At 33.2% G+C, this 24,424-nt stretch overlaps 2 protein-coding genes across 2 annotated transcripts; one reads left to right on the forward strand and one right to left on the reverse strand.

The window, feature by feature from the left end:
- The first annotated feature begins 19,587 nt into the window (after positions 1 to 19,587).
- Positions 19,588 to 21,222, forward strand: LOC143565664 (eukaryotic initiation factor 4A-15-like). The gene is made up of 3 exons (XM_077052568.1): positions 19,588 to 19,678; positions 19,770 to 19,876; positions 19,967 to 21,222. The coding sequence occupies exons 1-3, from the start codon at positions 19,611 to 19,613 to the stop codon at positions 21,031 to 21,033; spliced, it is 1,242 nt and encodes a 413-aa protein (XP_076908683.1). The 5' UTR covers positions 19,588 to 19,610; the 3' UTR covers positions 21,034 to 21,222.
- A 644-nt stretch (positions 21,223 to 21,866) lies between these two features.
- LOC143565682 (casein kinase 1-like protein 1) lies at positions 21,867 to 24,350 on the reverse strand. Its single transcript, XM_077052584.1, has 13 exons — positions 24,270 to 24,350; positions 24,164 to 24,195; positions 24,019 to 24,088; positions 23,787 to 23,935; positions 23,606 to 23,701; positions 23,455 to 23,525; positions 23,297 to 23,358; positions 23,160 to 23,223; positions 22,992 to 23,076; positions 22,690 to 22,899; positions 22,574 to 22,610; positions 22,353 to 22,480; positions 21,867 to 22,238 (listed from the first exon to the last, which is right to left on the reverse strand). The coding sequence occupies exons 1-13, from the start codon at positions 24,343 to 24,345 to the stop codon at positions 22,053 to 22,055; spliced, it is 1,266 nt and encodes a 421-aa protein (XP_076908699.1). The 5' UTR covers positions 24,346 to 24,350; the 3' UTR covers positions 21,867 to 22,052.
- Positions 24,351 to 24,424: the final 74 nt, after the last annotated feature.

The following is a 24,424-nucleotide window of genomic DNA, read 5'->3' on the forward strand; positions in this document are numbered from 1 at the left end:
TAATTATATAAACACACTGATAAAAGAATTAATTGCATAATTGGATACAAACAAAAAGAGGTAGTCGGTACATGCACATCCAATCAGATTACAACACAAAGTTACAAACTTTAAATCTTGAATTAACTCACAATTTAAACACATGCATAATAATAATAAATTAACAGTTGGGTAACCCTAATTACTCGCAATTGAAACCCTAGAAGTCCAATTAAGCAGAATCTAAGAACACCCAGAAGCTAAATCGTAAAAACAAACATACTGAAACAAAATCCAGATCGAATTCGAAAAAATAAATACCTTGAGGTGTACGTGCGAATCGCGTGTGAAATTGGGGGTTTATAGGAAGCTGATCGAGTATTGGGGAATTGAAGGTTAGGTTATTTATATGCAAAATTGGGATTAAACTTCGTGTATATGAAAGATTTTATTATTAATAATAATTATAATGATGATGATGATGATAATAATAATTAGAATAATAAGATGGGTTTGGGTGTTAAGGTAATTGAAGGTTGAACCGAAGCCATGGCAGCGCCTCCTCCCCCAGTGTTATGATGATCGGAGATGCGTTGGCTTATCACGAAATGACCCTTTTACCCCTGGGTTGTGTCGCACGAGGGGGGTGCAACATGGCTTTACATCATGGGTCTTCTTGGAATAACCACATTTTCAAGTCGGCTTCAACAGCTCAAGCCTGTTGTTAATATTTTTTTTTTCTTTTAAGTTATTTTCTTATTTAGGTCTTTAAACATGACGTTAGAGCGAAAGTGAAGATTTGGACGGAAGGTTGCAGGATTTTAAGTTAGAATCCGACTCTAACGGGAGATGGTTGGCTTGGACTACTCAGTGATTTCTACGGTTACGAGCATATGAGGTCGTCTTATTGTTATTGCTCATTGGATTACCCTGGATAGTCGAGCTTTCTATGATCACGAGCGTATGGGGTCGTCTTTTGTCATTGCCATTGGGTTACCCTGGATAGTTGGGTTTTATTCTTGGTCATTCATGGGGAAAAAAATATAGACTTCTTGGTACAATGTAACAGAGAATAAGTTTTTAGAAGTTTAAAAGTTATAAAATGACAAAAATTGTATTAATCTGGTTAAAGATTAGTTTTAGATAGATTTTTAGAACATATTTAAGTAGACTCGATAAAAAAGATTTGATAACAAAAATAACACTTAAGAATTGATATATACCAAATCAATTTGATATTAAGGGATTGTGATTTTTTCAATATTTATATAGTTTAGTATAAATTTTTAAATACTTTGTGGCATGTAAATATATTTTCCTATGTAAAATATTTATGGTTTATGGAAATGAGTAAATGACTATATCGCGAACCGCCTTAGGTTGCATCTTCGCATATCGCGAAGATGTACAACTTCGGCTATAAATAGGGCAGCTACGAATTCAGTCGTTTTCATCTCATTTTCACCCTAGTTTTCACATAGTTAACATCGGGAAACGTGCTAGGAAGTTCCGGGGTTCCGAGGGCTGTTCTCGCGAAGGAACGAGGTGTTGTTACGTTGTTAAACGAGCTGCTAATCTTATAAACGAAGCACAAGCCGAAGTGCAGCTGTTTTCTTAGTCTTTGACTCCGACTAGCCGATTAAGGTAGGATTAACGTTACGTTAATTTACTAGTTACTTTAAATACATAGTTATGACTTAGTTAAGGATATAGTCGTTAAACTGTTAATGTTTTCCAAGTAATGTTTTATAAAGTAAAGATGTTACTTCCATGTGAAGTAATGTTATCAAAACTATTATTTTGACGGGCACGTAGTAACTGGAAGGGGGCATCATTAGTTGACTCTTTTTGTCTAAGGAAAGCAATTCGTATACATCCCAATCTACCGCGGGACCCGTTTGCTTACCTGGAGAAGTTTGCCAACGTGATATCCTTTATTAGCCCAAAGCGTGCTATTCCAAGCGTCATATATAAATTCAAAGTATTTTCATAAAACGACTATAACTATACTAAGGTTAGGACAGACCTAAGAGTCTGCTGATCAGACCTCAAGTCTGTTGAACTGAAACAGAATTAAAGTCTGCTGAATATTACCAACTAGGTACTTATGCTAACCTATTATGATATATAAGTTAATAGCATACTGAAGCCAAGGAGTTTGATATTTCCAATTGATAATATAAGGTGAACACGTTAACCTTTTACTTTCTAAACTGATTTTACTCTTGTAATAGATTGGTTGTTTATTATAAAGAGTCTGTTAAATGTTTGTATGAGATTATTGTCTCTAAAATCGTTATAATACAAAATAGATAATAAAAAGCAACTCAGACCGAATACACGTGTCTGGATCCAAACATAACTGATAATTGGCAGACAAAACCAAGTCAGTCATAACCGGTTCTCCAACAGGGTTACATAGCCTAGGGGAAAGTTGTCTCCGAACAGGGGCTATGTACTCAGAGAAACTTTAAATTGTGTGTGTAGGGCAGTGGTACAAATCCCGGGAACGACAGTCGTTCCTGCTGAGATTGTGAACAGAAAACTATATTTGTATTCAACGACTGTTATAAACTGTTTTATCGAGTCAACGTTTCACCAGCACATAGCTCACGTGTTTTTCCCACCCTTGCAGGTAATTAGATAACAATAGATGGTATACAAGGATGGAAGTCATAGAAGATCGCTCGAGATGGCTCGTTTTTGAATACTAGCAAAAGTGCCCACGCGATGCTACGGGTTTGCACAAGTCATCTTCTCTTATTGGTTTGTAGTGTTTTGTGAGGTGTGTAATGGGTTATCAGTGCGAGCGCACTACCGCATGTGCGTATGGTTTGTTTTTTGTGCCAATATTCGTATTCGATTAAAAATTGAACTATTCGATTCGTATTTGTATTATATGCCAAATTCGAAATTCGCTTCAAATTCATATTTGAAACTCGAATTCGAATAAGTTCGATTTTAATTCGAATGATACTATGTAATTCAAGTTTACCTATGCCAAAAATTCGAAAACTACAATCTTAATTACAAGACAGGCGTATAAATTTAAAGTAACCACAATACCACATGATAATAAATTCAAAACTAAAGTACAAATAGTCTAATTAAGGAGAAGTAAATAACACCCATATTAGTATGCGCTAAGAAACAATAACATAGCCTATTCGGTTTAATTAATTTGTAATGGACATTTATTGTTTATGAATTTGACACAAATAAAAAAATAGTTATATATATACATATAAGTAATATAATTTAATTCGAATTTCGAATCGAATTGAATAATAAATCATAATTTTGTATTCAATTAATATACTCAAATACGAATCGAATTCGAATTTTTTAAAACCGAATTCGAATCTTAATAATCGAATTCAAATCAAATTTCGAATGTTTCGAATGCGAATCGAAATATAAACACCCCTAACTTTGTTGGATGTTGTTTTATCTGGTGTTGGGGGAATGGGATGCATACTAAAATATTAACCTATGCATATATATTGTATACATCATGGTTTGTGAAATATTTATTAATAAAGTATGTTTATAGGTTTTGTTAATTTTAATTAACATAAAGGATTGAAAGTGTGTTAATTGGTGAGTAATTAAAGTTGAAATTTCAGAAGATGAAAAGAAATGCTCAAATTAAAGCCAGTAAGTTGTCGGTCAATGAATTGTAAAAAGGGTAAAGGGGTGGGCATTTGTGATTTGATTGTGCACATGTATACTGGCGTATGCATATATATTAGATCAATGGTGTTATAAAGTAACCGGTACTTAACTTACAGAAACAAGAAGTTTTTATTTGGAACGCAATGGGGATGGTATGCGTTCAATTTGTGGTGCGGGGCTGATGGATTCAGTTAGCGCGTTGTGGCAAGAGGGTGAAGGGCATTTGATCGGGCTTGATTAAACTCATGGGCCATGTAAATGAATAAATGATTAATATAGTTGAATAACAAAACGAAACTATTGTGATTAGAATTTTTGATCGAGTGTCGCATCTGATGTTAGATTAAATTTGGTTGTATATTATCAGCCAAGCCATTGTTGGTTTTAAACATTATCCAAAATAGACATAGAAGTTTAATTATATGGCGCACATAGGTGTATGTGAAATACGTTAATTCCATCCATTATTGCCCCTTATGTTGACTCTATATGATTTAGTCGGTAGCATAACTGAACAAAAAAATGCACACGGCAAGTAATAATAGAACGCTATCATAAAGACATGTTTTTTTTGCATTGTGAAATTCACCTGAGCAGAGATGTAATGGTTGACTCGTACCAACAACATGAAAGATGAATGTCAACTATAGTGATAGCAACAAGTATCGCGCGAGGACATTTTAGTTCCAGTATTGTCCGCTTTAGGCATGCTAGGATCAAATGAGACCGTGGTAAATTGTGTAGACCTCAAAATGTTTACTGCATAATAAGACATATTAAATTATAAAATTAAATATTTTTGGAGAATTTATTTTCAATTGAAGTGACATGTAAATACGTAAGATGTAGATATGCATAGGAATATAGGCCTACTTTGTTTAAGCTGAACCAACTTCAAGTGAGATGTGTAAATGACTCGTTTTTGTAGCATTGTCGTAAATGTGTTGGCCCTTATGTTATTAAATTCTTAGTGTGAGTATCAAAAGCTAACAACAAAACACATCGGTGTGGATATGTGCGTTTGACAATCAAATGCATGACTCCTTTATTGAACGTTCCGCTTGCCCATGCATGGTCCTTCATTCCCAGTGGATATTCATTTAGGGTTCCAACTATTTTCCATACCCTCGGTTTTGGTGAGCACTTGTATATTTTTGTTTTCCCATGGTCGTGCTTTACAGGTAGGAGGGTCTATTCATTTGAATGTTGTAAGTATAATCCAACAGCTTCAGATGATATGCTGAAAATGCCTCTAGTTGTCACACCCCAACCAAAGGCGGAAATGTCGGGCCATGATCCGATTGCTCACAGCTCGAAGATACTATCAAAGTTAAAGGTGTCAATATCTAATTAATTATTTTATTACAATTATACACACAACAACCAAATACAATAAACAATTTAAACATACAAATCTAAACTCAAATAAATGTTAACTTGATTATATCCTAAAGTCTCGTCTACGGGTCCAAACTTCGATCTTCAATACAATCAACTTGCATATGCGTATAAAATGGAGTTTTTGTCAACATAAAGTTGAGTGAGAATATCACCAGTTTTGACACAATACAATAAATAAGCATAACGTGATAAGTGCAGTAAATATAATCAAAACACAAATAAGTATGTAGACCGTTGCCAAGCGAATTGGGCATTGGTCACCAGCAGGAACACCCGCTATATGATTGATTGAATAGTAATCCCAATATACGATTGATTGAATGGTAACACAAGTAAGCAAGTAGCACGTATGTTAGATTAAATCACTCACAATAACACGTATGCATTTGTTTGAATATATATATATAGTATGAAATACGGATACATACGCATATGTCCCCAAAATATTTAGAAAATTGAGTAAAATAGGGGAATGATAAACTCACCTGATCGATTAAGCCAAACGGGAAATGTTTACGACAAGAATGATAATCACACTCCTCGATAAGAATCCTAATTAAATAATATAATATTATGAACGAATGATGTAATACGTTTAACGAATTTAAGATTTTGATTTGATTTGAGTTACAATTATGATTGAGATATTATGGATTGAACGATTGATCTCTACTAATTATTGTTATCATTTAATTATAAAAGTCGTTGTTTGTTATAAAAATCGGGTTTGCGAATAATTAGTTTAAATAAGTATGAGTTGTGACCTACTATAATAATAAACGTTTAAATATATAATTATCATAAAATTTATATTTTTAGAATCCTTAACGAAATTCGATGGTAAAAATATAATTAACACTTTTAATACATTAATATATTTATTATAGTTTGGTTTTAAAAATATACATACACACACACACATTTTTATATGTTCATAATAAACATGAGCAAATTAATAAAAACATTTAAACAACGATAAGTCCCAAATATTAGTGTCGGTTTTTAATAAAATAATAATAATTTATTATTAATAATAAGATATAAATATATATGTATATATAACTTTAGGATGTCGGTTAAATAAAATATTGTTTATTTAGTATTTAATATTATTTATAATATATTATAAATCATGAAAATAATTGAAAAACAATGAAAACAAAAATATACTAAAAATATGGACTGGGTGAGGTTTGAACCCGGGTGGACGGTCTGACCAGATGATTAACACACACACCCTAGCTAACTGGGCTAGGGTGGCGGTTAGTTAAAGTCTGAAAACAGTTTAATATATACAGAAGTTAAGCAAACCAAATTTTAATTAAGAACCCTAATTATGCAATCGATCAATCTGTTAATCATTGGTTTAAATTGATATATGGCTTATGATTATTGATGATAAATGACCAGAATGCATGTTTTAATTACCGTTAATGACGACGAAACCAAGGAGAACAACGAACCGGTTGCCGACGGCGAGAATAGGATCAGACAGAAGGGTAGCGGCTAAAACTAATGCAATTAAACTTAGGAGTTTTGATGTTTGAGTTATATAGAGGGTGCAGATGTAAGCAATTGAATTATAATTCATCCTAGGTTATATAATTGATTTAAGTTAAGACGGTTATTAGATTATATCAATTACGTATCATGTTTGATCGTGTTTCCTAATTAATGATGATGGTTCGGTCGTTTATGGCAAAAGAAATCAAAACCATGATTCAATTTCAAGATTAGGACGACAATTGTGGCTCAAGTAAGCTATACGAGTCACGGATTTGGGTATACGGGTCATGGATTACGGGTTACGGGTTTGGGTGATGGTTTATAAAAGAAATATGTGAAAATTGCACTTTAGTCCCTGAAGTATTTAGATGGAAACAAGTAAGGATTAAAGTATACTTTTGGGTTAAAAATGAACATTTTTCCAAAGTTATTTATATATTAAGTAAATATGATAAATAAATATAAATTGTATATAAATTCCTTGATAAGCGTGATACTTTTTATTGTTAAAATTTCCCAAATCATAAAACGAGTCGGGTAAACGATATAAATTCGTTCGTTGGAAAATCCGAGTTGTTACACTAGTGGATGTGGTTGGTAGAGTTGTGTATGCACTTGTTAGGGGTTCTAAATGACCAAGATTCTAGTATTGCGAAAGCCTAAACATACGAGGCCATTAAGAGTTGTGAGAATGGTGACTTCACAAGGATCTGCCTCGTATGGTAGTGGAACGACAGTATTTGATGTAGGATTTGGGTATGCTGAAGTAAGCAGATAGACTGTAGTGTGTCACGGTCTTAGCACTGTGATTTTTTGGTTGTAAATTCTTTGAAAGTAGCGACAATGTGTTGCAGGAATTTTTTTGTTGAAAGTAATGAGAGCCATTATTTGCGTATTCTTTTATATCAGCCTACACACTTAGGTGGGGCCTTACTAATATGTGGGACATAAGTATAACCGTATGGACATCTTGAATCGAAGTGGTACAGGGTTCATACGTAGCTTTAGTATATTTTTTTGGCATTTTTAGACATGCCTTCCACGTATAATTTGTATCTACATCACAAGGTGTTATACGCGAGTCATATAGATAAATATTAGTTTAAAAAAAGAGTGTGAAAGCATCATTTGATCGATGTTTTTTGTACGATGCGATCATATTATTAGGCAAATGCTACTTATAAAATATGATAGAAGTGGCGTGTGTTAAGGAGGGTCTTGGACGACATACAAAAATATATAGTTATTATTCTGACTATTAGTGTATGTGTTTGATGTAATCGACACCTTTTTATACGAGATTATTAAAAGAAACAACATGCGACGTAAGAGTAACTACGTTTGTTTTTATTTGTGTAATTGTCATGTGAACGTAAAGTTGACACGTTGTGAAGATCGTGATTAGTAGGGGATAGGGTTGGTGTTGGTGTTTATTAAAAAGGGAAGCAGACTGCATAAGATTAAAAACTATTTGTTGGTTTAACGGCGAACTCTAACCAAAAAAAATATAGAAAATAAAATTAAATTTTAATTTTTAAGGTAACGATATAGTAACATTCCAAGAATCAACCACTTAAGCAAACATATAAATAATCAACAAATTAGTTTAAGCTTTACTAAAAATGAGGTAGAAAGGGTGAAACGTAAAAAATGGTACTTTACATAATTGCGTATATTAAACATGAAAAGCAAGTGACATCATATAGCTGGTGCGACAACGGAGTCCAAGTAGATAACACCTACACTGCAGTAAAAAGAGTTTACGTTGTGGAAATATCGAAGGGGACTCATATCGGTAGCGATTTCATGAAGCGTATGTGAGTTACTCATGACAAACCATTTCCCATCTGTCATGTAGTGTGTAATAGAGCACCATTACATATGTTATTGGGCTCCTACGTCACCTGTATATGATTTAGTCGGTATGAATGTGGTCGTTTCATTATAAATGCACATGAATTACATATATGAAAAGAAATAAAATATCTATAAATGACAAAAAGCGTAATTGTAATAAGATGTTAATCATGCCTAACTGCTAAAAAAATGTGTAATATAACTGATTATCTTATCGTAAAGACATGTTTTGCATTGTATAATAAAAAAAACAAATAGAAAACAAAAATGGCACAAGTTTTTACACACACATGAATGCTGACAAATTTATTTAACATACATTATCAGTTATATTACACATTTTTTATATATTATAAAATTGGTATAATATATAAAAATGGTCACACGTAAATGCTGACAAATTTATTTTAACATGTATTATATATAAACCCACAAAATAGCAACTCAATAGATTCAATCAAATATTGCCGGAGAGTATTTCCCATAAGTAGTCAACTTTGTTATGTTTCCACAATCCAGGTTGGCGTTTGCTTTCAACACCAACACCAGTTTTTGTAGAGAAAGAATCTTGTAAATCAAAGATAAACTGAAAATCCCAAAGTACCTCAACCAACCCAATAAAAAATCTCTCATTTTTCTCATAGAGAATAAAAATGAGATGTAAGTAACATGTATGCATTATACACTAATATAATATTAATCCAAATACATAATTTATCATGCATACAAAGTTACTTAGGGAAAATTTTCAATTTGCACCTATGACTTGAGAAACAAACGTTGCAATTTCTTGAATAACACATTGTTTTGAGTGATTCCCGCGAACAAAGTTACGTCTTCTTATTAATCGAGTGATCACTAATTTCAACAATATGCAATTGACTCAAAACTTTCATTTTCTTTCTAAAGAATTCTAAGGACTTCAATGAACACAACACATCTTTTGCACCCTTCATTAACCAAAACAAGAATAGCCCCAGTTAGCCGAAGATCGGTTTTATGTTTATACTACTTGAGGTGAATAATAAGAAGTGTCCGTCCTTGTTACCTGAACAAACATGGTACGAACTGTAAGTTGTAAATGGGATTCATCTCTAATGGTTCCTTTTGATCCCTGAAAATGACGTAAATATTCATGATATCCAATCTCCAAACATTAGTTAGTCACGAGAATAGTGCAACTAATCACACATTATGAGGAACCTTTGGTTATAAGGCTTATATGAAAGTAAACAAAAAAATAAAGTGAGATGGAGCTAATACAAAAGTTGGCCTGTTCATATTTGGAGTAACCGGATGCAGACATATTTAAAGTAGGCTAGCGAATACATACGAGCCAGTTACTTATATAATATTTATTTAATATTTTTAATATATATGTACATAATAATAATTATTGTTATTACTAAAACTATGATAAAAAAAATAAGTTAATCATATCATATATGATATATAAATTTATACGTGTGAATATACGTAGCAAATAATTACAGATGCATGAAATCAAATAAATATAGATTATAAATTAGCCAAGAACGAGCTTTAAAAATTACTCGCGAGCCAACCTTGAGCTGAGCTCGCTTATGTTAACAAGCTGAGATCTCGCTCTCGTAAGTTAAAGGAATCACAAACTTGGGCTCGACTCGGCTTTCTTTGACCTCAACTAAAGCCCGGATTTTGGCATAGACAATTTTCACCAAATTTTGCAATTGTATTCCGTTTTTATTGTAAAAATGCATGAATCTTTTAATTTGAAAGTCACACGTTTTAATTATGCAATAAAATTTCAATCATAGGATGTAAAATTTGAATTCACAAGATTTTATCAAATTTTCATAAATTTTGTCAAATCTTTTCTGATTCCACTTTGTATCACAAAGTTCAAACAGTAACATGTATGATATCACGTTCAACAAACCTTTAGAGGGCACCCGAAGCAAACAACAGCAGACGCCCGGATACCCTTCTCAACAACTACAATATAAGAGTAAAAAAAACATTTGTACCATTAGTTAAAGATTTATGTAATGAGAAAGTCACTAATTTAGTTATCTTAATCTTGAACCCATAACTTTCCAGCCAAATTAGAGGCTGGTTTGTGTACTTTGCATGAAAAAATTTAACTCTTAAGCTTTGCAAAAAAAAAAAGCCTACAAACTTTATGAGAGAAATAACTAATATAGTTAATAATTTTGTAAAAATATTATGTATTGAAGCAAAAAGGCCAACAACTTTAAGAGAGTAAGAAAGATAATATAACTTTACAAAAGAGTTCCCCATATGTTGAAAAGACAAGATTGTGTGTCCTAACTAATTCTTCTTTCTAACCTGATTAAGCAAAACATACAAAATGGTAAAAAATAGTAATCAATTGATGCAAAGTACACATCATTGAGTAATTTTACAATGGTGACCCAAATAACTCCTTTACTTCTTCAGTTATACTTGTCAAAAGACAAACCAGCATCACATACTAAACAAAAAATTCTCAACTCTAGCTCTGATAAAAGAAATCAAAGAAATAATATCAAGCAAACAAAGCATATGGAGATAGGGGGAGTAGGGCTTGTTTAATACAAATGACAACGTTCTAAAATCTTTTTACACAAAGCAACATCGATGCAAATACCAAACACTCACATTATAGGATTCTTCGTCTTGTAATATACAAACATTAATAATATTTTTGAAAGTAGAAATTATATTGTAAATCTCATCCAAAATAATGACTTCTTTTGGACCTCTCGATTCGCTTTCACTTCCATCGCCTTTGTCTTTGGAGAAAAAAGGGAGTTTAAACTTGAGTAAAGCAGAAAAGCGAAATTTCCATGTTTGATTAAATTTTATTGGATCTAGAAAAAAAATATTGAAAGATAATTTACCAGACTATTTTTACTTTTGTGACTTCCTCTGTCTCTTCTCTTGATAACCTCTATTATTATTAATAAACATCTCTACAAACCAGGAAGAGAAATGTAAGTAATCTGCACTTTTCAGTCCGTTTATGTACTATTTTTTTTTCAAACCAATAAATGGTAAAACTAAAAGTAAATTATAACAATAAACACACCAAGTGAGCATCCTTATATGCTTGTGCATCTTCCCAAGTCTCATATGACTGCTCTAGCTATAAAAAAGCAAAAACGTTCGTATATCACATGCATTGTCAGCATAAAAAAGGTAAAAAAAAAAAAAAGACAAATTTGGCTATCAAATGATTACGATTTCTACTTTATATTGGTCAACTATTAAGTCAACGGGTAATTGGCTAACTATAATAGTACTGACTTGGTTTTTTTCTAAATAGCACCCAATGTCTATAATTTTATGTGAAACAAGAATTATAATAAATCATCTTATTATCAAAGTGAATAGAGATACCATATTGTAGAAGTGCAACAACAGAAGGTTAAACTCTTCACATAACCTCAAAATCCAAATAAGAAAGGGCCAAACACAATAAATTATAGGCAAAATAAAAATAGAAACACCATAAAAAGCTAAACAGGTATTCACAAACCCTTTGTGCAAATAAAATATCTGCTAATATTCTTATGCCCAATACCAATTCGACAAAGGCAAAAACATTTTCATTAATGAAAAAAAAAATATAGTTCATACATCAAACACAACTCTTCTTAATCCTACCATTTACAAACAAATCAACAACAAAAAAGATAAAATTGCGTTACGCAGCCTCGTTAAGGATCGACTTCTCCGCTATCTTAAACCTGCAATAACAAAAAAATCAACCAACACACAAATTTAACGTACAAATACAAAGCAAATATGTTAGATGAAAGTCTACCTCGGTAACCAAAAGGAAACAGGACATAATGGAGCATTCAATCAAACTATAGCGAAAGTGTAGGTAGCCGGATGAAGGCTTGAGGAAAATTTGTCGGTTTCAAATTCAAAAATTTCAAATCATTCCGAAACTTAATGTGAAGACATTATATTATACCTACACCTAATATCACTAAAAAAGCTATTGTGAATTTGTGAACTTAGCAAACCCATGGCAGGGGTGACAACTGGTATCTTAAAGATTACCCAAACACAATACGGTTTCAACAAAACCAGCTACTGTTTAATTCCATATTCACTATAAAAATTACCCAAACAAACAGGATTCGACAAAATTAACCAAGAAGAAGATTCAACAAAGTATAAACACATACTGATAAAAATTGTCAAACCGTGAAAATTAAAGAGAATGAAGAGAATGGAAAGAAGATTGGGTATTTATAATGAATGTAGGAGAAGATGAGAGAAAAACCAGAGAACCAATGGAGCAAATGTTGATCCGTTTCAATTGATTAACTGTCCAATTTAATTGATGCATATTCATTGTAATTAAGGCCTGAAGAACTGGAAGGTCGCCTTATTTGCAATAAGTTGTAGCCCGAGATACTTGGAAAGTCGCAACGCAACCAATTATGTATTGAATTTAACGGGTACATGATTTGTGAATTAAATGAATGAATTATGTAATTATAATGTTAACCAAGATTTTGTATCCCAAAGGATAAAAGAGTAATTACACTAAACGTAAGGCTTCATAAACTTGTACAATACGCTTGAAGAACGGAATGGTGTAATGGCAAATTACCTTTTCTGCCCAATTGTGAAATGTCGTTTCTGTCTTCGTTCTCTAATTGTCAAATTACATGCTTGTCCTTCACTCCTTCTTAATAATATAATATAGATTATAAATCCTTGTATTATTTATATCAATGTTTTGTGAAACTGAAATTCGGGTGTTTAATTCCTGAGAAATTTTGATAATGTAAATTGTTATTTTAATACTTAAAGACTTCCGTTAAAATGAACCCGCTACTCTGATATATTTACAAAACAGTTGCCAACTGTTGGTCACACTCTTAGACCCTGGATCGAGGTGTGACGAGATAGTTTAGTATAAATTTTTAAATACTTTGTACATGTAAATATATTTTCCTATGTAAAATATTTATGGTCTATGGAAATGAGTAAATGACTATATTCGAGTTGATACGTAATTTATAGTGTTCGGTGGGCGTTTTAAAACTTTCCTTGAGATATTAAAAAAATCATTTCCTAACATTGAATGACCAAAACCAAATACATCTAAAAACAACAAAAGTTGATGCTCAAGCAACTGAAGTTCCAAACCAATGTAGTTTATTTGTTTGTAATTGATAGAATCCTATAATCCAATAGCGGTTGATTTTGAGTCAACGCACATGCTAGTTATGATTTAAATTTTAAATAATGTATAAAATAAATCATTTTTCAAATCATTGGAGTTATTTAAGCTAACAAGATTAGAGTCAAATATCTATGATTATAGTAGCCTTGCTTTGAATATCCAGCTCGTATAACAGATTAAAAATAATTGTTATAAGTAAGAAAGTGCATAAATATCAGCTTGAAAGACAAATCAAACTTATTTGAAGAATGCATAGTGGATAATAAAAACCCTAATATTTATGTAGTGTTTATAGACAAGATAAACTGATAAAGTATGGTGTTTTTCTTTATTTAATTTAGAGATTAGAAATTTTCAAGTCATGGATTAGATGGGTCTATGTCCATAATTTAACACTTAAAACGTTGATAGGTCCATAATTATTTTGGGTAGTTGAAGGCATGCATCACATAGAGATATAGATGAATCGGCAAAATTTATGAGAAGATAGAGCATTGTTGATATAATCAGTGGCGGACCCAGGATTTTTTTTCAATGGGGTCCCAATTTTTTCGGTTTACAAAATTTTTCGGGTGGGTCGTTATTCGGGTCGGGTCGAGGCGAGGAACATAATAAAACACGGAACTATGGTGTCATTGGAAACGAGTAAGTAGAAGAATCTAAATTAGAAACTAGATAAAACATACACTTTTAATTCATACCCGAAAAACATGAACGTAATCTATATATATGGTCTTACATAATTGACCAAACCATGAAAAAATAACTCTTACACAAATAAATGATTAATTATAATATACATACACAAGGTAAATAATAAAAGAATATGCAAAATCCATGTTAACATTATATATGTTGCATGGTGATAATGACTATATGAGAGAAACTAACAAAAAGCACAAATACCCTAACTGAATAACTAAGACTAGGATATTAAAAAAACAACAAAAAAGGAGTATGATGGGGCTTGAACCTACAACCTCTCACAAGTAAAACAAAGGACTTTCCACTGTACCAGTTCAATCTTAATGGTATGGGTTCCAAGTATTAATTTTTATGGGGTCCTTACAAAATTTAATATACCGTCTCTAAGTAATTTTTAAAAAACATCGGTGTCCCGGGACCCCGATCGGACCTATGTGGGTCCGCCCCTGGATATAATCGATCATATACACGTGTTATGGCCATTGTCTTAAAGAAACATTGGCATTAGCAAATCAAGACATCCCGATGCTTTACAAGAAGTTGCACCCATAAACTTTGGGAAAGAGATAGTCAAGAGGAACAAACGAACAACACATATACTTAGGTAAAAACAGTAGCAAACCCATAAAATTTTCTCATAAGGATCGGAATTTTTTTGAGTTAGTAATTTGACTATTGGTATTTAATTTTTTTTTCCAGTTTGATTCAGTCATTCAGGTCGAGTTAAATCAGTATATAAATTGTTTCCTGGTGTGATTCGGTCTTTCTAGTCAGGTGGGTCAAATCGGGTGGGGTCAAATAAAAGAAAATTATAATCAAACAAAATATCATATAATAAAAAAAATTACGTGAAAAATCATTAAAAATACATAAATAAAATACAATATATATAAAGTTGTTCATTATGGATTTTTATCTTACTCTAACCATAACATCTAGTTTGGCATTCATAAACAAATCTTTCTCAATAAAACAAATACAACATTAATTAACTTCCCATCACCCATCTGATTGCACAAATCGGATATCATGTACTTCATCGCCAAAATTTTTAGAGCTAGATGTCTACAGCTAAATATTAAACAAATACAATTATCGTTTCTCCTTCATTTTCTTAATTTTCTTAAATTTCATGGCCCGAATTCTTTTTCAATTGGGGTCGGAAGTTTACCGCTATATTGATGCACAATAAAAATTTCGGTTCAGGCTGGGTCACATAAACATCTATTCATCTAGCTTTTTTTCTATAGAAAAAACACTACATTAAAAGGAATTCTTAAAATATAATAAATCATCTAAATAGATATATAATAAAAAAAGTAAATTAAACTCATCAAAGAAAAAATGAAAAGCTTTGAGTACTAATTATCTAATAGATATAAATGACAAGTTTGGTGTCGCTAAGCCATCATTGGGTCACTTGACGGCACCTAACTTGTCCATGGTATTTTGTTTGTTGTTTTTTGGTTTTTTTTTCCGTTTTGTACCGTAACGAACATAACGGAAGTTAACCGAATGATAATTTTGTTTTTTCTTTTGTTTGTTTTAATTCCGATATCATAATGAGCGTGACGAAAACCGATCGAATTCGTATAGACTTAACGTCTCAACGCTCGGTTTTACCAATGCCCGAGTTTACCAACCGACACCACCTCATTGGTCCACCCAATTTTTTTATATCCCCCCCCCTTTTAGCTCTGGTACCGTAACAAACGTAGTCGAAACCGACTGAATTCGTGTCCAGTTACCACCTCAATGCCCGGGACCGACACCGCTTTAGTTTTATCGTCGTCCGGGTTTACCGACCAAACAAGATGGTGATGAATTTTTATATATTAATTTGACGAATATATTTTTTTGGACGATAAGGTTCTACCAATAGTGTCTATACCGTAAAGAACGTAAACAATACTAACTGAATTCGCGTCAACTCATGGACGTAATGCTCTAGCTATACCAATGCTCAAGTTTTACCAACATCCAGGTTTCAACGTTGAGGTTTTATCAATTGTCCCGTCGCAACATGCCGGAAGAAAATCTAGTTTATATCAAACTAGCTTTTATCCCCCAAATATGGGGATTGTTTTACATTTTTTGTTTCAAATATTTATATATTTTTTTAGATTTTAATTTTATTTTTTGTAAGAAAGCTAATAATATACTTAGAGTTTGATGATGAAAATGTTTGACAAATAAATGAGATGTATAACCAGTTTAAAAGTTATCTGGGTTTGATGAGACCCATGACCCGCTTATTTTTTTTTACCATAAAATTATTTCTTAATTATAAACAATATCTTAAAAAAACGGATATTAATTTTTAGTATATCAAATATCAAATATTTGGTGAGATTAATTTTTAATATAATAAGATGTTATAACACGTTTAAGGGCTACGTGGGTTTAACGAGACCCATACTCGTGAATTCGGCTCAAATGTATGAGAAGCCTCCATTTATAAATAAAGCGATTTGTTGGCTTGAGATGAGGTGAGGAACAACCAGAGAACATTTAAAGGTTTCGTTTATATATATTTAAGATTAAGATAACATAGAAATAAATAAATTACTAATGGGAAAATTATATAAATAATCAAGTTTGACTATATTTTTTCAAAAATAGACATCAAAATTTAGCCTCCAATCCTAGTAGACTTTCAAATTGAGCCATTTAGGTTTCGCTATGTACCCCAAGACGACTAAAAATATGAAAGCTTAGCCGCCACTCTTTTAACGCTGAAAATCATGAAAAGCGACCTCGAACCAACCAGAAACTGTCATATGTCCAAAGCCAGCTAAATTTAGCCTACAAGTCTTAGCCGCCTCGATGCAGGCTTAAAAAAAGGACGCCGACTAAGCCGCCTTCTCTTTTTTTAACAGCCTTCTCATTTTTAGCGGCTAAAAGAGGAGACGCCGGCTAAGCCAACGTTCGTTTTTTAGCCTACAACGATGTAGCTAAGATTTTTAGGCTAAGGGGTTGTTTGGTAGAATTAAGAAGCTACCTCTTAATGGCTCATAACATCTTAATGGTAAATAGTTAGACTTAAGTCTGAATGGTTAAGAGGTAGTCTCTTAACAATTCAGATTTAAGGCTACCTCTTAACCATTAAGAGGTTCTGAGCCATTAAGAGGTAGCCTCTTACACTGTATTCTCTGGTTAAAATAAAAGGAAAAGAAATGATAAGATTGGATAGGGGAAGAAGGGAAAAGAAACTATATATTTAAAAGACATTCTCCAGTTAAAATAAAATAATAGTAAAGAAAGTGTTAATTACATTCTTGAGTTAAATAGGAAGTGAAAGATAGGAAAAAAAATTTGTAACTTTACAATCATGTCCTTATTGAGTTAAATAGGAAGGAAAAAATAGAGTAAATTAGTAATATTGTACATCACTATAAACTTTCCTTCTGAATCAAGCCATATTTGGCTGGAAAATTTTGAAGAAAAAAAACCCTAACTTTTCTGTTCATTCTCTTTCTTTTCTTTTAATGAAAAAACTCAAGAATAAAAAAAGAAAACTTTTCTTATCTTTTCTTTTCCAAACCCTTGAATAAAAAACTCAAGAATGCAGATGACTGTTAAGAGGCTATTAAACAGCTTCTAAATTTAGCCAACTTTAGACACGTGGCAGTTTATAATTGGTCTGGAGTCACTTTTTATGATCTTTATAGTCCAAAGAGGGGATAAGGCTAAGCCGCCTTCCATATTTTTAGTCGCCTTGGGGCATGTGGCGAATCCTGAGTGGCTCAATTTGAATGTCTATTGAGGTTGGAGGCTAAATTTCAGTATCTATTGAATTATGCTGTTATTACTTTATTTAGTTAGATGTCCTAGACTTGTAATAGGCGGGACAAGTTGTAAGGTGGTTTCTACCATTCTTAGTGAGACACTGCATACCATTGATCTCTACAACAACCAGTGAGACGTTTTTACTCGAGCACCCCTTGATTCTATATTGGTATGCATACACAAAGTAGTTAACAGTTAAGTATATGGATGAACTCGGTACTATACCGACAAAGACTGGTACTGATCCCGAATTTCTTAAAAAATTGGTATCGGAACACTCGTTTTTGGTATCACCGTTGCTCAAAAAAAAATAATAAAAATAAGAAAGGGTAATTGGGATGTAAGGGTAAAATAGCCAGAGAAGAAAAAAAAGGGGAGAAATAGGGTAAGGTTGGGTTGGATCTCCCATCTTGCAAAAAGAAACATAATAATAATAATAATAATAATAATAATAATAATAATAATAATAATAATAATAATAATAATAATAATAATAATAATCTTTTCCTCAACTCCACGGCGTCGATCCGAGGAGTTTGAGAAAACCCTAATCAATCAATCACTTACACACTCTCTCTGCTCTTCAGGTATTATTAACTCTCATTCTTTCTAATCTTCAATATCCATTAATCAATTTCATCTTTCCTTTTATCGGTTCACATCTTCATTGATAAATATAAACTTCGTTATTCCGATTTTACAGTTTAAGTTTAGGTTTTGATTTAGATCGAAATATACAGTCGTTGTGCTAGGGTTTATAAATTAACAAACAAATTAATTAAGTTATCTGGTCTTTCTCTACTACTACTACTACTATTATTATTATTATTATTATTATTATTATTATATGTACAAAAATCACACAAAAAAACTTTTTTACAAAGACCTCTATTTATACAACTCTTAAAAGTCCTAACCTTGATAAAGTTAAGCAAGCAATTTTTATTTAACTCAAGTACTAACTCATAGAATAACTCAACCTGCCCTTATATGATTCAGTTAGTAACGTACTATTATTTTTTTGGAAAATTTGAAGCTTTAAGTTCAAATTGGCACAAAATAGCTTTTACTTCTTCTCCAAGGCACCATAACTTGACTTGCACGCCAAGTTTTCTTGCTTACCAAGTTTCAAATTGTTTTACATGTGAAACAGTTTGGACTAACACCTATAAATTATGCTTATTGGTATGCAGAAATTATTAAATTGTAATATCTAAGACAGCGAAAAGATAGACGAAAAAGTAAGTATGATAGGTAGTAAGCTTGTGTGTTGTGTCACATACATTGTTACTAATCATGTATAGTTACAAGTTCTATCCATCTAATACCAACTTGTTTGTGAATGAATAAGAAGATATTTTTGTGACAATTAACTAAATTATAAAATCTTGAAACTAATTGAATCACTAGTTTTAGAAATTTTGTAGCCTTAATGTTGAATATAGAAAAACATCTCACGTTGTCATGCTGACTTGCTCAAGATAATTATTGTCGTCTATTTGCAGTCATGGCAGGCGTAGCACCAGAAGGATCCCAATTCGATGCGCGACACTTTGATACCAAAATGAACGAGTTGTAAGCTCCTAGTTTTTGTTTTAAAGATTAATTTTAGTGGCTACTTTTTCTTTTTATAGATAAAGATGACTCATTTTTGCCAATGATGCAGGCTTTCAACTGATGGACAAGATTTCTTCACATCATATGATGAGGTTTATGACAGCTTTGATGCAATGGGCTTACAAGAGAATCTTTTGAGAGGCATATATGCATACGGTTGGCCTATTGAACCGATACCAACAATGCATAAATTACCCACAAATATTAGTTAATAATAATAAGTTAACTTTTAATATTTCAATGCAGGTTTTGAGAAGCCATCAGCAATTCAACAAAGGGGAATTGTCCCATTCACCAAGGGCCTTGACGTAATCCAACAGGCACAATCCGGAACCGGAAAAACCGCCACTTTCTGCTCTGGAATCCTCCAACAACTCGATTATAACACAGTTGAGAGTCAGGCCTTGGTTTTAGCACCGACCCGTGAACTTGCACAACAAATTGAGAAAGTCATGCGGGCCCTCGGTGACTACCTTGGTGTTAAGGTTCACGCGTGTGTAGGTGGGACCAGTGTCCGTGAGGACCAGCGCATTCTCTCAGCTGGGGTCCACGTGGTTGTTGGTACACCCGGGCGTGTTTTTGACATGTTGCGCCGACAGTCGCTCCGTTCTGATTACATCAAAATGTTTGTTCTTGACGAGGCTGATGAAATGCTTTCAAGAGGGTTTAAAGATCAAATCTATGATATCTTTCAACTGTTGCCATCAAAGGTTCAAGTTGGGGTGTTCTCTGCAACAATGCCACCAGAAGCTCTGGAAATTACTAGAAAGTTCATGAACAAACCAGTTAGGATTCTCGTGAAGCGTGATGAACTCACATTAGAAGGTATCAAACAGTTCTATGTGAATGTTGAGAAAGAAGACTGGAAGTTAGAAACATTATGTGACCTTTATGAGACTTTGGCAATCACACAAAGTGTGATTTTCGTGAACACCCGTAGGAAGGTTGACTGGTTGACCGACAAGATGAGGAGCCGGGACCACACAGTGTCAGCCACACACGGTGACATGGACCAGAACACACGTGACATCATCATGCGGGAGTTTCGTTCCGGTTCTTCTCGTGTTCTGATCACCACTGATTTGCTGGCGCGTGGTATTGATGTTCAGCAAGTGTCACTTGTGATTAACTATGATCTTCCTACTCAACCGGAGAATTATCTTCACCGTATCGGGCGTAGTGGGCGGTTTGGGAGAAAAGGTGTGGCGATTAACTTTGTGACATTGGATGATGAGAAGATGCTTGGGGATGTTCAGAAGTTTTACAATGTTGTCGTGGAGGAGTTGCCGTCCAACGTTGCTGATTTGATCTGATTTTGGAGGTTCTTGAATTTGATTATCTTGTTTCGTTTAAGTTATTGAAAGATCGGATGTTTTGGTAGTAGGATTTGGAATCATGTTTGTACCCGTAGATTTAATTTCTTGGACTAGTTTGTTTCTTTGAATTCTATCTTTCAGTATGCTTGCAGTTTTGATCGAAATTTGGATTTGGTTTAATATGAGTATGTGCATCATGCCATCATGTTAGTCTATGTGGGCTTTTAAGTCTTTACTTTTAAACATTTACATGGATGGTTAAGCAATATATTGTGTTACTCTCATTAGTCTGATTCAGTGGTTTCGTCCTGACTAATTGTTTCAAGATGTGAGTTTAATAGTTTTGGTTGCAAAACAATTATGTTATCTGTTAATAACATAATTATAAGTGTACATAATGGTTTGTCTTCTCATGAGGTGGAGCGTCCGATTTTTTATAGTGGACAGTGATATGGGTTTAGAAATAGAATTATAAGTGTGTTAGCAGTTATAAAAAGACTACACGAACACTAACATTATTGATACCAAGTTGTGTTTTAAATTTGAGAGAGTGAAACAATTATGTCTCAGGCATTGCAGTTTCTTTACAACTATATTTATACGATAATTCTTTACCGCATCTGTATTGAAAGCATTTGCCATTTGAATTATCAACCAAAAAGGCGTTAAGCTAAAAAATCGACGTAACAAAAACTAGAAAAGTTTTGAGGCCGGAAAAAAGAGCTGCGTTACCTAAACAAAGAATGATCAAACTGTACTACCAAACATACGCAACAAGAAATGATTGTTTAAGTAGCCAAAAACAGATAGGTATTCATTTACAAATGGTATAAAAGTACCAAACAAACTCATGTAAACATTATTACTATGAAAATCATGTCAAAGAGAAAGAGATGTAAGTTGAAAGCCACAAAAGCTACAAATTTACATATTTTGTGTCACCAACTATCACAATTACTATCAAGAACAGTTTGTTTGTTTGCTTTATGGAAAAAGATTTGCACAATTTACAGAGATTATCGAACCCTATCTTCATCATCAAAATTTAAGCTTTCTATTCCCTTAAGAGTCGTTTCATACTTGTTTGAAGCTGCAGCTGCATTCCTGCTGGAGGGCCCGTCTTGTGATGTACTTCTCTGTCTTGTCTCAGGCGTGAGGGACCGACCAGCGGAGCCCACATGCCTCATCGATCCGCTTGCTCTCTACACAATTCCATATTTGCATATTAGGTCACAAATACAAAGAGCATATTGCATTGTGCGAATAAAGAAAACACGATTATGCATTTAAGTTACCAAATTTATAATCTTACTTACCATGGCATCTGTGCTGATCGCCGCATCATTAGTAACTGGACTTTTTTCCCGAGATAATAAATTGCCAGAATTTCTTCTACGAGAAGGATCCATTGAAGACACAGCTGCCAGCCTCCCACTTTCCTCGCCTACAACAGACTAACAGTTAACGACCATCATCCCAGAATCTATTAACTTATTAAAGTCAATGTTAAAAAGTGAAACCGATGTAGAACTTTTACCATTTGGATTAGCAGCGCTTGGCCCAGCACCCGTACCCTACAGTTAGAATAATAAGATTTTATTTGTAATTCTAATTTCCACAACCAAGTGCGTGAGTACTGAGTATTAAACTTACAACACCACGGGTTGGAGGAAGAGCAATCTGTGACTGCTGATACTTCAAAATCGTCCAATCAAAAACATAATCAAACTGAAACCCTTCGCGGATAAAGAGGTCACGAAATATTCTCTTCAAATACGCATAGTCAGGTTTATCCTCAAACCGCAACGAACGACAATAATGAAAGTACGATGCAAACTCTGTTGGATAACCACGACATAACGCCTGAAAAAGTGGGGAAACTCATCACCCAAGCTTCTTCTTACTAAGTATTAATTTAGTAATTAACACGAAATTAATAAAAATACAATTAATACCTCAATTGATGTAGAAACTTTTTTCTCGCTTATTTTCTCATACTTCTGTTTCTTATTTCCTGCTTTTAGCCCTTGCCAAGGAAGACTGGTATAACACAACATCATTAGACTAATAAAAATATGACGGTTTGAGAACAAATAATATAGAAACGTGTTAACGCGCATTACCTCCCTCTTAAGAAATACATAAGAACGAATCCAAGGGATTCCAAATCATCCCTCCTGCTTTGTTCTACATGATCACACGAGTCAACGTTCACAAGACCACATAAAAAGATTTTACATGCATGTGTAGCAAGGCTTACCAATTCCAAGATGAGTATTCATGCTGGCGTATCTAGCAGTCCCGGTCAAGTTTTTGTTGTCCCTGCAGAACCAAGAAGTGACCATGTATTATTATTATCATTATTAGTTGAAAATATGAAAGCCATAATTGAGATGTTAACACTTAAAACAATCTTACCTGTAAGGAATGTGCTGGTGAGTTGTAGTATCCCTGTATTTCTTCACCAGACCAAAATCAATGATGTAAACCTGCACAACAGGAAAATTATTAAGTTGCCTTAACCAATCCTCCAAATCGGCAGACGCATAAAACGACAAAAATACGTTACTTGATTTGCACGTCGTCCTAGGCCCATAAGAAAATTGTCGGGCTTGATATCGCGATGCAGAAATGATTTTGAATGAACAAACTCTATGCGATTGATCTGAAAGGAACAACAGAAACAGTCTAACATTGATGACAAAAGCTAAAGCCGTGAATTTGTAAACAAAAAAGTAAAACCGACTAACCATTTGATCTGCGAGCATGAGAACTGTTTTCAACGAGAGTTTCCTACTACAGAAATTGAATAAATCCTCAAGGCTCGGCCCGAGCAAATCCATCACAAGCACATTATAATCTCCCTCCACCCCAAACCATCTCACATTCGGAACACCAGCTACATTACTAGTAACAATAAGATAAACAGTTCTTAAATAAAAAGACACATAAATGTATAGCATATTTATTATTAATCCTTACTTCCTCCTTGTAAAATTCTGTACAACTTGGACTCATACAGCAGCTGAGGATGCTTAGTCTTAACATTTTCCTAATAATAAAAATTAAAAATGAACCCTAGAAATACAAATTGAGCTTGTGATTACAAAATGAAAAGAAGACTGACAAGCTTAATTGCATTGGTCTGAACATTAGTACCTGAAACAAAAAGCAATCAAAAGTTGATAATTTTTAGGCAATTTATTTAACAAAATGAAAAGAGGTGAATTGACCTAAATAGATCTCTCCGAAGGATCCGCTGCCAATCTTACGACCGAGACGGAACTTATTGCCGACGCGAGGCTCCATCAAGATCTAGGGATTATTATTATTATTAGAATTAGGTTGAAGATTATTATATATAGAGAGAGAAAGGAAAGGAGATGAT

The sequence above is a fragment of the Bidens hawaiensis genome, unplaced genomic scaffold (assembly GCF_021521415.1).
Source record: "Bidens hawaiensis isolate Kalapana, Puna unplaced genomic scaffold, B.hawaiensis_p1.1 tig00001206_1, whole genome shotgun sequence".
Classification (NCBI taxonomy): domain Eukaryota; kingdom Viridiplantae; phylum Streptophyta; class Magnoliopsida; order Asterales; family Asteraceae; genus Bidens; species Bidens hawaiensis.

What these genes read in the sequence shown, in the direction of transcription:
- LOC143565682 (XM_077052584.1), bottom strand. Translation starts at nt 24,345, where the DNA reads ATGGAGCCTCGCGTCGGCAATAAGTTCCGTCTCGGTCGTAAGATTGGC. An exon ending in AGACCAATGCAATTAAGCTT is followed by an intron (nt 24,089 to 24,163) that starts GTCAGTCTTCTT and finishes TTTTATTATTAG; the next exon opens with GAAAATGTTAAGACTAAGCA. An exon ending in TTCCTCCAACCCGTGGTGTT is followed by an intron (nt 22,611 to 22,689) that starts GTAAGTTTAATA and finishes TTCTAACTGTAG; the next exon opens with GGTACGGGTGCTGGGCCAAG.
- LOC143565664 (XM_077052568.1), top strand. Translation starts at nt 19,611, where the DNA reads ATGGCAGGCGTAGCACCAGAAGGATCCCAATTCGATGCGCGACACTTT. An exon ending in GATACCAAAATGAACGAGTT is followed by an intron (nt 19,679 to 19,769) that starts GTAAGCTCCTAG and finishes CCAATGATGCAG; the next exon opens with GCTTTCAACTGATGGACAAG. An exon ending in GAGAGGCATATATGCATACG is followed by an intron (nt 19,877 to 19,966) that starts GTTGGCCTATTG and finishes ATTTCAATGCAG; the next exon opens with GTTTTGAGAAGCCATCAGCA.